The following is a 16,160-nucleotide window of genomic DNA, read 5'->3' as shown; positions in this document are numbered from 1 at the left end:
ACTTGCCTCCCTACTTTGAGCTTCCTTTTCTGCTCTGACTCAGGGCCCTGCATGCTCTTCCCTCCAGCTCTTTCCCCAGCTGGGCCCTATCAGCACTTAAACCTGGCTTCTTGTGTACAGGATTCCCCTGGTTCCTCACAGGCCGGGGTGTCCTGTTATCAGGGTTGGCTTTGCCCCAGGCAAGCTGCCCTCTCACGGTACCACATGACATTCGGATTAGCACTTTACAATAGCAGTCAGACACAGATTAGCTGGCTAAGTGACAGATTTCAAAGGAATCATCCCTGAATGCAGGTGTTTTGGTGGCTTGTGTAGGGATTGGTCCAAGCCCAACACCATGCAGTACTTTTATCAGGGGTCTGGAAGGAAATATAAAATCATTCTGATAAAATGTGCAGGTGACGCAGAGAGGCAGATAGCCCCGAGGGCCGGAAGTAAGCTGCCCGTTCACTCAAAATGAGTTTTTATACAGCTAACTGCAACATTGCACAGGAAGGGACCGGGAACGCGGGGCATCGCTACGGAGTAGGGGACTGGCACAGTGATTCTGAAAAGGGTTTAGGAATTCATAGCGAACAAGCAACTCACCAGGAGCTGTCAGGGCAGTACTGTGAAACACCTGCTAATGTAACCATTGGATGTGTAAATGCAGTAGTGTTAGGAGCAGGGAGAGCCTGGCTGAGACGATACCAGAGTGCTGTGTCCATGGGTTAAAACGGATGTTGGAAAATTGAAAAGGGCCAGAAAAGAGCCACAAATACGATTCAAGAGTTGGAGAAAATACCTCACAAATGAGAGAGTTAGAGCTCGGTTGTGTAGATCATTAAAAAGAAGATTGAGAGAAGCCTGGATTGTGGTGTTGAAACACCTTCACCAGTCAAATGCTGGGTACCCGACGGCTCTTTAACTTAGTGGGAAATGGCATAACAAGAACTAATGGCTGCTGGCTAAAACCAGCCACATTCAGATTAGAAATGAGGCCCCATGTTTTCACAGTGAGGGTGATTATACATTGGACAGACTGCCCCAGGCAGAGGTGGGGTCTGCATCTCCGGTGTCTGCAGAGCCAGGCAGAGACGGGTTCTGTATTCCATACAGGGTTCCCAGTGTAAAATGTAAGGGCCTCTGACATGCAGGGGGTCAGACTAGATGATCTAATGGTCCCTTCTGGACTTAAATTCTATGACTCTCTAGTTGACAGAGGCTTTCGGTAGCTGGTGACAACCAGTGCAGCGTGTACCAAGTGAGGAGTGCTAAGGGTTGAATCAACAGAGAGGAAGCCTCCAGCTGACTTTGCTGCACACTGCAGGGGGGGGGGGGTTCCTCTGTGGTGGTTTTGATGATAGCTGTGAGTGAAACTCCAAACTGAACTCCTTAAGACACAGCTTGGCTTCTGTAAAGAACTGTTTTCCTCTGCCCAGAGGGGGAGATAAGAGAAACTCAGTTCCTTGACTCCATTGTCTTCCGATTTTTTCTCTCTCAGAAGGGTGACGGGAGGAAATTGGCCCCAAATTCACTCAGCCCTAGTTGAAACTTGAAACATCTGGGAACCTTTTCAGAGGGAGGGTTAGCTCCAAAGCAGAACTTTCCTTGCATTAGCCCTGTGGTGTGGGGAGTCTAGATTTCCTTCGGTGCTTGTTCTAATGGCTGCAGCTCCAAGGCAACTGGAACAGGAGTAGAGAAGGGAAATTTTTGACGTTCTACATAGATTGGCATTACTTTAGTGAGAGCAGGTTACAAGCAGGTCTCCCCTACCCTAGACCGTAGCTTTCCAGCCAGGTAGCTTTGTTACGTGTCCCTAAGGTGTTCCTTTCCTCCTGTCTGTGTGCTGCAGGGAAGTGGGAGTGCCCTTGGCACCAGTGTGACGTGTGCGGCAAGGAAGCAGCTTCCTTCTGTGAGATGTGTCCCAGCTCCTTCTGCAAGCAGCATCGGGAGGGAATGCTCTTTATTTCTAAACTGGATGGACGCTTATCTTGCACAGAGCATGATCCCTGTGGGCCGAACCCTCTAGAACCGGGGGAAATTCGTGAGTATGTGCCTCCCGCAGTACCCCTGGCTAACTGTCAGAGCACCCAGCCATCAGACCAGCAACCTGCCGTCATGGGCCTGAGGCTTCCGCCTTCGGACAGGCTGCCCCTGGCTGTCGCCTTGAGGCTGCAGCCATCGGACAAGCCATGCTCCACCGTGGCCCTGAAACTGCAGCCATCGGACAAGCCGTCCTCCACCGTGGCTCTCAGGCTGCAGCCACTCGACAAACCACCCACAACCGTGGCCCTGAGGCTGCACCCATCCAACAAAACACCCTCCACAGTGGCCCTGAGGCTACAGCCGTCAGACAAACCACCTGCCACGGTGGCCCTGAGATTACACCCGTCAGACAAACCCGCCGCTGCCATGTCCCTGAGGTTACAGTCAGATAAACAGCCCACCATTGTGTCCCTGAGGCTTCAGCACTCGGACAAGCCTCTGGCCACTTCCACAGGCCAGCAGCCTCCGCCATCGGACGAGTCTCCTTCTGCTGCTGCCACTGCGCCGCCTGCGCCGGCGGATGAATCTCCAGCCAAGGGCGTGCGTCCTCTGCCGTCAGCCGAGTCTCCCAGCGCCACCCGGGCTCAGTGGCCTCAGCTATTGGAGGAGTCTCCCACCCTCGCTAGGGTCCCACGGCCTCAGCTGTTGTTCGAGTCTCCTGCCCAGGGCCCACAGCCGCTGCTGTCAGACAAGGCTCCCGCTGCCGGGGCCCTGCAGTGTCAGGCATTGGACAGGCCTCCTGCCGCTGTAACTCCGAGGCCCCAGGCGTCAGAGCGGCCTCCCGTGGCTGTAGCGCCGAGGCTGCTGCTCTCTGAGAAAGCTCTGAGGCCCGTTGATCAGAATACGCAGCCAAAAGAGAGAGGGGAGCTGAACCCACAGCAGAAAGAACGAACTTTTGTACCTGATGAGCAGACCTCTTGGCCTGCAGGGAAAGCATTGTCACACGTGGGGCAGGCACCTTGGCCCATGGAGAAATTGCAGACACGTGAGCCGATCCACTGGCCCACTGTGAAAGCACTGACACCTGCAGAGCAGTCCCCTCGGACCACAGAGAAATTACAGACACCTGAGCCGCTGACTCAGGCTGACCGGGAAGTGGCATCAGCGCCCACAGAGCAGAGCCCGTGGACAGTGGAGAGGTTACGTACATTTGAACAGACCCCCCGGCCCGCCAGGGAAGCACCAGTACCCTCAGAGCAGACCTCATGGCTTGCCAGGAACATTCAGACATTTGAGCGGATCTCTTGGCTCTCTGGAAAAGCACAGACACCCATGGGGCAGGACCCTTTGCCTGAGCAAAACGTAGTGCTAGTCCATAACCAGGATTCTCCCAGTCCTGAATTGGCTGAATCTAAACCGAAGTGAAGTCGGTGAAGGAGGCAGGCAGGTTACGGTCTGTTTGTTTGGGGAGAGGGATTTTCTTTGTTTTGTTTGTTGTTCACTTCCCTGAGCCCAGCCTCTAGCCCACGCACGTCCCATCCAAACTCTCTCATGACACAAGCAAGGACATTTTCCTAAATCTGAGTGTGGCCCAGCCACAGAGAGGGAACATAGAGACCTTCTCCTCTTCCTTTTACAAATGGTAATGTTGAAATAAAGAGTCCACTCTGGATAAAATCTAATTCCATTCGAATGGTCACATTACTGATCTAGCACGTCTGCGTGCGAGGTCTGCATCCACAGGGGTTTCCAAAACACAGCTAGATGGCCCCGAGGAAGCAATTTCCTTTCTCTTAACTGTTGTTCTTAGTGGAAACAAAACAGCTAGTCTGCACTGGGATCTCCACTGGTTCAGTGGTGCACAGAGTAATTGGACATGTGTCTGCTAGACTCTGAAGAAGGGAAGGATTTAGCTCTGGTGCTGCCCGGTTTTCCTTTGCACGTGTTTGCCTGAGTGTGCACATTGGTGTGTGCCGCCAGCGCGAGGCTCGCCAAAACAGGTGCTGTTGTAAAATGGTGGGTCACTTGGAGGAGCCTGCCCCTGCCAGACGGGGTAGTCCAGTCCAGCAGGGGCTAGAGAGCTGCTCCTGTGCAGGCCCTGTGATTGGGGGTGGGATAGCAGATCTCTGAAGATACCAGGATTTTCACTCGTGGGTCTTAGCCCTTTAATGTGGGACGGGCGGAATTTCCACTGCACTTACAATACTGTGACCTTGCTGGCAGCTGTAGCAGGGTGGAGATGAGTAAGGCTCCTCCTGGATGCCGTGCAGTCCCTTGGGCAGGGCAGACACACTGCCCTCTGAAGGCTCCAGGCCATCCCTTCTTGACCTGGGTCGTTACCATGAACAAGCAAACTAAATAGTCTTTTCCTCCCCCATCTCAACCACATGCTTAGGACTCGCGTTTGCGTAGCGTCTGGTAGCGCTACCCAGTGACGCCTTTCGAAGCTCGGAGTGAATTCTGTGGCCCTCGCTCCATAGTGCAGAGTCGAGATCCTGTTTCAGAAGGAACGCTGCATCCAGAATGGAAAACGATTTCAACACCCTCCCCCGGGTTAGCCTCTGTATTTCCAACCAAAAACCCCACAGGAGACTTGAATTACCTGGACTGTGGTGAAGTGTCTGTGTGTCAGAAAAGCAGCCCCTCCAAGGTAATAGTTCTCACACTGGAACACAATGGGCTCTGGCACCTGGCTGCCTTTCTTTCTTTCTCTCTCTCTCTCTGTCTTTCTCTTTTCCACTAACGGTAGCTCTTCACGCTGTTCCAAGTAGAGCTGATGGAAGCAGTTATGATAGCTGACTGCTGAGGCAGTGGCACTGATAAGACATGTGGTAGAATTACAGCCAGGGACTTAGGAAATGACTACTTGTGACTAGCGACACCGGTGTTGCTGCTAGCCTCGGACATGGGAAGGAGTGGACAGGCAGTCTGCGTCTGTGCTGCCCGCAGTTGGTGCAGCTCACCGGACCATCAGGAAGCACTGTCTGATCAGCACTGTCTCCTGGCACATTACCTGCCTGGTGTGTCAGAGCGCCACACACCAGGGCAGCAGGACTCCCACAGTCTCTCAGGCTCCAGCTCCTGGGTGTCTTTTTTGTTTCTGATAGATCTGTGGGTCTCTCCCCAGAGAGGGGCACCCTAGTTCCATGCTAGCCCTAGCCCCTTTCCTCTGACTTGGGAACAGGTCGGTGCTGGCATTCAGCTCACGTGTTCCCGCTGCTCCACGGGAGGATGGTAATTAGCTGTGCGGGTCTCTGATAGCGAGACCAATCTCTGTAACAAGGCAAACCCTGCTGCCTCCTTTCCAAAGTCAGCTCCCCAAGATAGTGTGTGACTGAGTGCTCCCCTCTGGGCACTGGGAGACATTCCCAGTGCTGGCATGCATCTCCTCTCCAGTCTGAGTCACTTCAGACCCTTCACAGGATAGCTAATGACTTTGGAAAGCTTTATGGCTCTGGATTCCTAGTGTTTGATGTTTGTCCAGGAAGACCTGCATGCAGGCCAGTACCTGATCTCTGCTGACTCGGAGGAGATGCAAGCAGCTGCTGTTTTGCGTGACTCCTGCACAAAGGGAATCAGGCCATCTCCTCAGAGCTGTTGAGAGAGAAGATAAACTAAGGGCATTTTATTAACTTTTTAAAATAAAAACAAAATAAAAAAAAACTGGTAATGAGGTTCAGTATATTAAGTATTTATCATGTTTGAGAAGGAAAATAAATCTGATTTACATTGATAGGCCTTCCCATGAGCTGGACTTTGTCATGTAGATCGTGTGCGTAGGGTGTCCTCTGTGCCAACCACCAGCCACCTGTAGCTATAACAAGAAAAGGTGTCTGCACTGCTTTGTCCAACTCTGGTTTTGCAATGTCATGTGTTAACTAGTTATTTGTTTCATGAAAACTAAACTGTGAATATTTTTGGTGCAGGCTATTTTAAATCTTTACAATGGAGAAGTTCTCAGTGAATTCTCATGAGGGCAGGTTTGAAAATCATTCTTATAAATCATGTGTTGAAATACAGGGTGAGGTCCATGGCAGCAGACTCCTTCAGCGCTATCAGCAATTATTTAGGAGCTCCCGTTTGAATAGTGAAAGTAGATTGAGCCTTTGCATGGTATTTCAACCCCCAGCCTTACTCTCCTCGTCCGACTGCACCCGTTTCTCTTCTCTTCTCCCTCTACACCTTTTCTGTAAAGATCTAGTTTTCTAATCCACCCACCTTCCAGCCGACACGTTTCACAGCGCTGATTTTAGAATGGCTGGCGGCTGCTTGGTTAAATAAGTGTCTGCACTGTGACATGTCACTTAAAGGTAGTGCTTGTGCCAGGAGCATGCTTCATCTGTCAGTGTAGAAGTTAATACAAACTGCAAGGACCTCTCCAGGTGTAGGGTGTTCCATGAGTGGGGTAAGTGAGGAAAGCAGGAAGCAGTTGTTCGGTATCCGGTGAAAGGGACTGTGCAGAGTTAGAGGGGTTTCCCTTCCTGCGCGAGGCTGACCACCCCACTCTAGTGGAGAGGAATGTGGCCCCCGAGCCCTCGCTAGCCTGTCGGTCTGAGTGCTGAGGAATCATGGATGCTGGCTGGCTGGCAGCCGGTCACTTCTCTTTTATCCCAGGCTAGAGAAGGAAGCTGCTGATCCTGGTGGGAACATCTATGGAAGTTAATACGATGGGGAAGAAATAACAGCTTTATGTCAGAACCCTCTTAGCCTGAATTGGCAACCTCAGGCAACAGGCCAAGGCCTGAAGGGACATGAGAGAGACAATGCTCCCTGGCCTCTAGATGTGATCCCCGAGACGTGCTCTGCTATAACCAAAGCTGCCTTTAACTGGGCCGGAGTCTCAGGTTGTCAGCAGGCACACTGTGTGTGCCAGGAAAACCCACCTTAAAGAAAACAAAACTGAATTCACTGCTGGAGATTAGGGATGTAAAGTACTAGCCATTAACCGATGAGCGTTAATCTTGCCATGAAGTGATACTGATCGGTTAATTGGTGTCGCAGGCTCCCTGTCTCCATGGTGACGGCATTGGGCCCTGGCAGAGGCGGCCACACTGCTGGTGCTGCTGTCCGGGGAGGCCAAGGCCCCGCTGCAGAACACCAGGGAACATGGCTCTGAGATGGGGGTTCCCCACGGAATTGGGCTGGGGGTGCTACCCGGGGGCTGAGGGAAGGGGACGGAGAACGTGGGTTGGGACACAATTGTCAGTTAAATGGGTAACTGATATCATTGTAATAGTTTAAATGGTTGCCTTTTGTAACCAATACTTCCATCCCTCCCTGAGATGGTGGCAGCCAGCCAGCTGCATCTACTGAGCTGCGGGGAGACGTTTGTCTAAATGCAGTCTATTTCCTTCGCTACCTTTTAGAATTTGCATCAGTAATTCAAGTCACTGGATTCTTGATACAGAAAATAAAGTTGCAAAGATGTTTGTGCTCACGTAGGACCGACCGTACCTAGAGAGTGTCCGTGCTAAAGGGATGAAAGGAAGGGTGCAGGAAGTTCATTCTGGCCTTTGCCCTAGACGTGAAGTTCTGTGGTGAACACGGAGACACTCCAGAGTGTGTCTGCACTGGAGACATCACTAGCAGACAGAGGGCTGCCCCACAGCGCAGGTGGAGTCACCTTTGGCACTCTCAGCAGGAATTCACCCTGAGTTGAGGACCAAGCACACTCTACCTACCTAGCAAGGAGATGTCAGAGCGTCTTGCCCCCAAAGGGCTCGGCTCGGCTGTAGACACAGTGGCCAAGAGGAAGCTCTTGAGGTGCAAGGCATGGCTGTTGAACAGAAGCGTTTAGGACTCAGCCATTTTTCTCTGTCTGTCCGTAACTGAAAGTTTCCCCTTTGGCAGAGGCTGAGAAACGTTCACAGAAACTCTCCAGTAGTAACCCTCTGGCAGGATGGCCCCAGTCCGCCGTTGTTCTCAAAGGGACCGAGGCCATTCGCTGCCGTCAGCAGAGACGCTCAGCACCTCTATTCATTGCTCCTCACGGCGTTGCTCTCTGTCCAGGACAGCAGGGCTTCGCTCCCACTGGGAACCATGGGAAGCAGTGGCCAGCATTGCCACGCCTGTGACCTTGGTGCCATTCAGAGTAGTGGCAGAGGTGAAACGGCCACCTGCACGAAGGAAGCCTACGGCCTCGGTCCCAAAGAGATCAGTCGGCGAGCGTGTCCACTTTGAAAGACAGCGTTTGGTGAACTTTTCTGGGGGATAAGATGATACGCCCAGCCCCCGCTGCTGGAGAAGATACTCAGTACTGCTTCGAGGGCTGGGCCCTGTGGGTATTCACTGTGGGTGTGTGTGTTCCATGGAGGCAGGACCAGAAATTCTTTGATTGCAGGGTCTGTTGGTCCCTGTCTTTTCTCTGCGTCTCCTCAGCTAGGAACTGAGGACATATAAGTGCAGTGCGGACCATCTGCCTCTCCGGTTCCTTTCTACCGCTCGCAATCTGGGACAGAGCCCGCCTGTGTTCATTGGTCTTCTGACTTCTGCTCAGGGTGTTACCTGTAAACACTTGAGTGTCACTTGTTACATGATTTTTCATTAGTTAGCTAGTGCTTTGTAGTTAGCAGGAATCGGGAGGTTCCCCCAGCTTATTCTCCCTGCGTCCGAGGCACGTATGCCCAAGATCCCAGGTTTGAGGCCTTGCGTTGCCTGCCCTCAAGTCTCCCTGTTAAGCCACACTCAGAAGACCTGTCTCTACAGCCTGCAGGAATCTCATATCTTGTCCAAGTGTGAGATCTGCCTCTCCTTCCTCTCCCCTGTGCTAGGCAGTCCCTGCAGTTCAGACTTTGCAGGGCCTTAATGGAGCCCGTCAGCAGACCTAAGGACTCTGAGGACGCGTTAAGAGGGTAGAGAAGGCTGACAAGTCCTCGGAGAAGAGGATGGCTCCCACCCCCCCCACACTCCTCGGGACTGAGTGATGCTCCATGTCCCAGACCATGTGCACCCGGAGAGCACAGGGAGCAAGAGCCAGCAGCAGTGATGCCAGGAGATTCCAGCACTCTGAAATTGACCTCGAAGCTGTGAGAGAACAGGAGAGAATTCTCTGCACGGGCAGTACCACACCACACCAAGACAGCCACACCTGACCCTGCACCAATGGATTCCAACCCAGGACTCCTGCCAGAGCTCCATCTGCCCTGCCTGAGTTCCTGGCTACCTATGTGGAGCTGGAGTTACCGATCCTGTCGGAGCTGACGCTAGTTACTACACCATCCACCCACCCGTCACTCACGGTCCCAGCCACCAACAGCTGTTCTAAGGATGTTCTGATGCTGTCAGGACGCTACGTGCCAGAGTGCACCAGGAGCTGAGCTGCCATAAGATGGGCGTTACTGAGAACTTACCCGTACTCTGAGTAGCAGGATGTGCTGCGGACAGTCCGCACCAGGGAAGTCAGCCCTGACAGGGCTTCCAGAGCCTCCTGGAAACCAATAACCTTGGAGCCTCCTGAAACCAGTTGGCACACTCCAGCCAGCTGCACTCCAACCCTGAAGAGAAGGATTTTGTCCCTTCCAGGAGTGCAGTGTATTTAATTTCTCGTCCATGTGTGAACTCCCTGGTTGTCCAGGCAGTCAGAGAGGAACAGACACCGCCTACCACATTCCACTTCATAAGAACGGCCAGACAGAGTCAGCCCGATGGCCTGTTTGCTGACCATGGCCAATGCTGGGTGCTCTAGAGGGAATGAACAGACCAGGTATCATCGAGTGACCGGTCAGACAAGGATACCAAGAGAGCGGATCTCCTTGGCAGAAAGAGCTATTCCCCTGCCAGCCTATTCTTCCATGCTGCAATCTGCCAGGCGCTCCTGTCAACATAGGATTTTCTCACCTACACCAAGTTGTCGCAGTTCATCCGTACATGAGCTCAGGAATGCAAGCCCTGCTTCCAGGCTGTCCCAGATGAAGGAAAGCTTGTAGCCAGGCAGCCCTGGACGTAACAGACGTGGCTTCCTTCTCTGTGGCTACCTCGGTGGCCGTGAGATGGGCATCCTGGCAGCAGGCGTCAGGGCTCCCCTGGATCTCTCCTTTGGGAGCAACAGCTTATTCAGTGAAAGCCCTGACGAGTCACTCAAGGACTCTTGTGCCATCCTCCGTTCCTCAGGAATATACACCCTGGCTCCTCACAGAAAATCCTCTAAACCGCCCCCCTTTGGATACTGCCCAGCCCCACAGCCCTCAGAGCCACTGAGAAAGTGCCAGAGAGTGCAGTGCTTCAGACGCTGTGCTGCACGGTCGTCCCCTCTCCACCCAGAGACCTGTCAACCAGTCCTGGTAGCTCCAGTCTCCCCTCCCCCCTTCGGGGCCATCTCGCCTGTTTCACTTCGGACAGATGGGTCTTGGGCTTCATCTCAACCGGCTGCACAATCCGATTTCTGCCCTACTTGGGGGAGGCCCTGTCCATTCTTGTCTAGCAGGAAACCACTGCTAAGCGGAAGCAGTTCTCCATGTGGTGTCAGAGGCCCAATTTCCTCCAGAGGAGTCTGGCATTTCTCTTATCCCGGACTGTCTCCTCTCCTGGAAGTCAGCAGGGCCTGTCCGTCATGTCATTAAGGGTTTATTTAGAGTGGTCAATGCCTTTCATCCTCAGCAGAGGGCTGTTCGGTTTTCACCCATCCCACAAGAGACAAGTTCTTAAAAGGCATTGTCAGAATCAAGACCTTCTCCGTCTTGGACCTGATCCCGGCCCACTCCGAGTCATGAAACCACTCTGAACTCTGAGCATCCGCCTCCCTCCTGCTCTTTGAAGGCAACCTTCTCAGAGCTGTTCCCTCAGCCAGGAGAGCAACTGAGTTTGGGGCCCTGTGGCCGACCTGCCTGATACTATGGTTCACAGAGACCGTGTCCCTGGGATGGCAGCCCACGGGTCCAGCTGACTTCCACGTTAGCCAGGCAGCTTCCCTGAATTTGCACAGGAGCAAGGGGGACAGGAAGCTGCACGCTCTGGTGTCTGCGTAGCTCTGTTCTTCTGTCTGGATAGGACAAGACCTTTCAGCCCCTCCACGGCTCTTCACCTCCACATCTGAGAGGATGAAAGGAGAAGCAGTATCTTCTCAAAGTGGATTTCCAGCTGCATCCTTCTCTGCTCTGACAGGGCTCCTTCTCCCAGAGTGCAAGCTGCCTCATGGCATCCTTTCAAGGAGCCCCACTCTGAACCTGGAGCGCCGTTTGCATGTTCACCAGGCACCGTCCATTGATTCAGGCCTCACCTGAAGGTGCTTCCCCCCACCCACCTCCTCAGTGGGTGCTGCTTGGGAATCACCCTCAGTGAGTACCCTAGACCAGCACTTGATGACGAAGGAAAGGTTACTGACCTTACAGTAACTGGGTTCTTTCTTCTGTGTGGTCCCTATGGGTATTCAGACCCACCCACCTTCCTCCTCCTCCTCCTCCGCTTCGGGTCCTCGCGTGATTGATGGTAGAGTAAGAAGTGGAGAGGCAGTCGGTCCATGCCACCCCTTATACACTTGGTTCACAGCACTAGGAGACGCAGGGCACATGTGGACCCACAGACAGCGCTCTGGAAGAATTTCCGGTCCTGGGTACACAGCACACGCGCATCCACAGTGAATACCTGCTGGGACCACATACCTTGGAGAACTCCAGTTACTGTAAGATGGGAACCTTCCTTTATGAAGAATAACAGCAAAATAATGGTCCTTAATACTAACGAGGTCTTTTCAAAAACTATTGTTGCACCAAATCTGTCCAGCTGGGAGCGCAGGGAGAAATGTGCATGCACGGGCGTGTGGCGGGAAGAGGGATAGCGCCTGGGCCCTGGCTGTATTGTGCTCTCTGACGACAAAAACAACTGCAAACACAGCTGAATTATCCACCTCTGCACTGCACCCAGGCGGCAGTGGTGAGTGTGGACATGCACATTACAATTTGAACAGATGGGTGAGGCTGACGCTCCAGACCTTCCGCTCAGTATCTCAGGGTATCGTCCCTTGGGGAGTTCCGTTTACTGATTACATGAACGCTTTAGTAATTAGAAAGAGAATGTCCCAAACAAAAACCTACGCTGGCGTTAAGGTAGAAATATTATATTAGTAAATTAGGGTAAAAAAATGACAGGGACGTTGTGATTCATTTAAGACAAGCATGATTAAACCCAGGGAATTCAGAGTTAGTTTTCAGTGTAAAAGAGATACGGCATGTTAAACTGGGACCCTGCACAGTTGTGTGAACAACTTTATCTTGTGCTGAAGAGGCAGAAATGAGAGGAGGAAAAGGCTGTGTAAAAGTCGGGTCAGTTTATCTGATCCCCAGGCAGTGATGTGCAGCCATCACCATTGAATGAATTACTCTTGGCTGACACCACTGAGGGCGGAGGCCGGGTTGTGGGGGAGTCCGAACTCTGCTTTTCAACTGCGTGAAGTGTTTGGATTTGAACTCTGAGTTTCCATCTCTCGTGGCCATTCCCCTGCACTGCCGAGATGCACACTCAGTCTTCCTTCCACCACCCTCTCGGAGCTGCTGGCTGGGAGTGTTCCTGCAGCCATGCGGTCACTAGGGCAGACCCCTGTTCTGACCAGTTCTTGTGACATGGTGTTAGTTGCCTGAGCCTTGTCTACAGTGGTACATAGGCTCTTGCTAGCACCGCATCATTGGAGACGTGTGTTCCAATCCAGGTACTACCTTTTCTAGTGTAGACAAGGTCTCGCTGGTCATTGGGTTCTTGTACCCCTGGGGAAGGGACAAATCTGTATCATCAACAGTTTTTACTCCCCTCTCCCGTTGGCGTCAGCAGCAGCTTTGCCTAGAGAATGCTACCAGGACAGCAGGGCTCTCGGTGAACAGGTGGTGCAGGGAAAGCAGATTCCTTCCTTTAAAGATGTCCTGCTGCTACGTTCTTCTGCGAGTCGGTCAGATCCCTCACCAGCTTGCAGCAGTCTGTCTGGGCTGCAGTGTGAGCTAGGGGGGTGGCCATGGTGGGCAGTCCCTGCAGTTCTCCATCTACCTCTTGGGGAAATCTCTGAGAATTAATAGTGCTATATCCTATTTCTAGGGAAAGTTTTATCTGCAATTTGCCCTTGACTAAGTACTGGGGCTTCTGTGGTGCTATTGTACAAAGTTTGGGGTCTCAGCACAGGTCAGCTGAATTCACAATCCCCAGCCCCAGGCTGGAGTTCCTGTGTAGGCTGAACCCTTTCCTGCTCTGGTAGCTGGGGCGTGGCCTGGGGTTAGTGTAGCTGGAAGGGACAGGACAGGACAGGATAAGTATTTGAAGCCTGGAAACCCCCTGATTGTTTTTATGTTAACCAGATTTGAGACGCCTTTAAACCAAACCAAGGTGCCAGTGAGTCTGCATAGAAAAAACAAAACAAAAAAACACCAAATGGACCTGTGCATGGAATGGGCCGTGCCGTTTTCTAAGCGCATGTTCTTCTGTGGGGCACTGAGCTGGGGTCAGGGGCTGCTGTTCCAGAACTGTTGGCCGAGAGGAGCTGAATTTTGGACTTTTATGCCGAGCACTTGTAAAGCGAAGTGAACAGTCGCATGCTCTGGTGTGTCTGCAGGGAGGGAAATGAGTGCAAGGAACCTGCAGGTCCGTGTGATCCAGGAGTTAGATAACCAGTCCCTCACACACAGGAGAACTGAACGAGTGTTGACGAGATCACTGCCTCGCGTGGGGCAGAACTAATGGTGCTGGCCGGTCGTTGTGTTTGTCTAACAAGCATTTAGTACGTTAGTGAGCGAGAGATGCTCCCAGAGCACGGGTCATGGCAGCGGGAAAGCACAGGGCCTGCCCTGTACCCCCTGCTCCCCAGGGCTGCCATGGGCAGGATGGGGGGAGCATGGCGTAAAGGGCACATGGTTTTGAAAAAAGATCCCACCACGGCCCTTTCCCGTTGCACACGTCTCGCTAACGCTGCACGAGGCTTTTATGAGCACAGTCGTTCTTTGAGAGAGTGCGCCCCCTTCCCCCCCCCGGACTGCAATATAATCCCCAGGAGTGAAGCGGTGTCAGAACCTCCGGGGGCAATTCTCTTCTAGCCCTTCCCTGCAGTACAGTCACTGAAGCAAGCTGTGCTGCTGACGACACCGAAGGGCCCATGTCAGCTGTGCCCCAGGGCGGGGGTTTCTCCGAGCGCCTGTCCCCTCCGTACACTTGAGCAATGAATTATGAAACACAAGGGATCGAGCAGGTTTGTATGAAGCTGCTTAAAAGCACGGGGGAGAAATGACTAACAAGCTAAGCACCTCTTCCCGTGTGTCCATGGGGCCTGCCACCGATGCAGTGCTCTGGGCTTAAGCTAGACTCCTCTTCCTTCCACCTGCAGCTCAGGCGTGGCAGTGATGTTCTGGGTGGTGTGACAGGAACTAGAGTAGGGCGTCGTGCAGGAGAGCGCGAAGGCTGTAGGGAAATCACCTCAGTATGAATAGCGCTGACGGGCAGTAGATTTCCTGCACTGAGTCTGTCTCACAGCAGGCCTAATCCTGGGCTTGGTGAGACGAACCCCATCTCGGGTCCCAGCAGGTAGGCCTTGTTCAAGCAAAACTCCCACTGAGGTGACTGGCACTAGTGCCTGAGCAATGACTGCAGGAAGAGGTTCCCGAGTATCACTGGTGGGCCAGGCCCGTGCGCGCGCGCACAGGGAGCAGGGAATGGTGGATGAATGCAGCACACGGGTGTTTGCGAAGGATCATCTAACCTGGCTTTACACAGCACTAGCCCGGTCTCTGCAAAGAACAGGTGCTGGAGTGAGAGAAGCATATATATTTACAGTATATATCTCTTATTTTTAGAGGGGGGAGAAGGGGAGAGTCTTGGACCATTGATGAATTTCATTTGCTCCCCTTAGACTGTGTATGTGAAACTTACGCTGATGAAAAGAGGGCTGCCCTTCTCCAGGTGCTGCCAGCCTCTGTACTGTAATTCTTTGTATATAGAAGAAAACAATTACTGTAAAGTAAAGTTTAACTTTACTCTTGACTTCCTCTCCTGTGTTTTGTCTCTGACGGCGGCTGGCTAACGAGCAGCAACAGATCCTGCAGTAGGCTCTGCAGTCAGGGCTGGTGCTACCTGCCTGGGAGGCGCATTGCCAGCGAGCGCGATACAGCTCCTGCGCTGGACGCGTTTCATCCCTCACCTAGCGAGCGCTGCTCAGCGACCAAGCTCAGACCCTGTGGGCTGTGCCGCAGTATTGTAAAGACGGGGAGCCCTGCGAGTTAGCCCACTGCTGTGGGGGCTGGTTAGTGCTGCCCCAGCTCAGGCAAGCCCCCGTCTGGGGGCGGGAGAGGCAGGCTCATTCTCCACGCTGCATGTCCTGCTGCCTCCTTGACAGGACTTAGAGGGTGAGTGGAAGTCACCTGGCCCGGGGCTGGCCACCACCGCCCTGTGAGGGGCTTGCCTCTGTCTGACCTTGGCCAGGCATTGCGAGGGGAATCTCTGCCAGCAGAAGGTGCAGCGCCCAGCCGCTCCATCCCAGCAGAGCCAGGTACCATAGCCCAGGCAAGAACACGGCCTCCACAGCTCAGCCTGGCTGGGCTGCCCTGGCGTGTTGGGGTGGGAGGAGTGCAGCTGTCGTGTGGCCCCGCGGGCATGGCTGCAGAGCAAATGCACAACAGCATGAACTCCATCACGCTGCGGCCAGGCACGCACTGATCCCACAGGGTGTCCCGGGCCCACCCTCCATCTCAGGAAGAACCGTTCAAGCCGGTGAGTCTGCAGCCAGCCGTGTGGCTATGAGCCGGCAGCTGCCTGTGCACCAGACAGCGCAGGCTGGTCCCGGGAACAGCAGCACCCAGGGCGGGTGGGCAGCAGGGCTCTGCTAGAGCAGCCCTGTAGCAGGAGTGTGTGCTGGCCCTTCCCGGGCAGCCTGGCTGATGGAGAACAGCCAGCTGCTCCAGCCATGGGCCTGTGGAACCAGCAAAGAGGCAGAACTTGGGAGATGTGAGGTGACCTGGCCGCAGTTTGGTCTTACCTCTACTTTTGCTTTGAGCCTCGGCTTTAATTTATACCAGCATACACTTCCTCTGTGGGCACCTGACAGCAACTTCCCCTGGCCCCAGACAGGCTCAGCTACGCAGGGAGGGACACTTGCCTCTGAGATTGTTTCCCACATTTCATGACCACCCCATCAGGCCCAGCCTCCAGCTATCTGCTGGGTTAACGCTCAGCGGAGTACTGGGCCAGTCCTGGCTCCTGGAACCCAGCGAGGGGCAGCACGTGGCAGAGGG

The 16,160-nt window shown here is 53.5% G+C and overlaps 1 protein-coding gene across 1 annotated transcript in view; it reads left to right on the top strand.

Moving 5' to 3' along the window:
- Positions 1 to 14,913, top strand: part of NSD1 (nuclear receptor binding SET domain protein 1) — a 104,373-nt gene extending 89,460 nt beyond the window's left edge. Inside the window, exon 23 of the mRNA XM_067535218.1 lies at positions 1,835 to 14,913. Coding sequence (XP_067391319.1) covers positions 1,835 to 3,393 — 1,559 coding nt within the window. The 3' untranslated portion in view covers positions 3,394 to 14,913. The remainder of the gene's footprint in view (positions 1 to 1,834) is intronic.
- Positions 14,914 to 16,160: the final 1,247 nt, after the last annotated feature.

The sequence above is a fragment of the Emydura macquarii genome, unplaced genomic scaffold (assembly GCF_026122565.2).
Source record: "Emydura macquarii macquarii isolate MOO-44397 ecotype Brisbane River unplaced genomic scaffold, CSIRO-AGI_Emac_v2 contig_378, whole genome shotgun sequence".
In the NCBI taxonomy this organism is placed as follows: Eukaryota; Metazoa; Chordata; order Testudines; family Chelidae; genus Emydura; species Emydura macquarii.
This window is presented reverse-complemented; position numbering and strand designations above follow the sequence as displayed.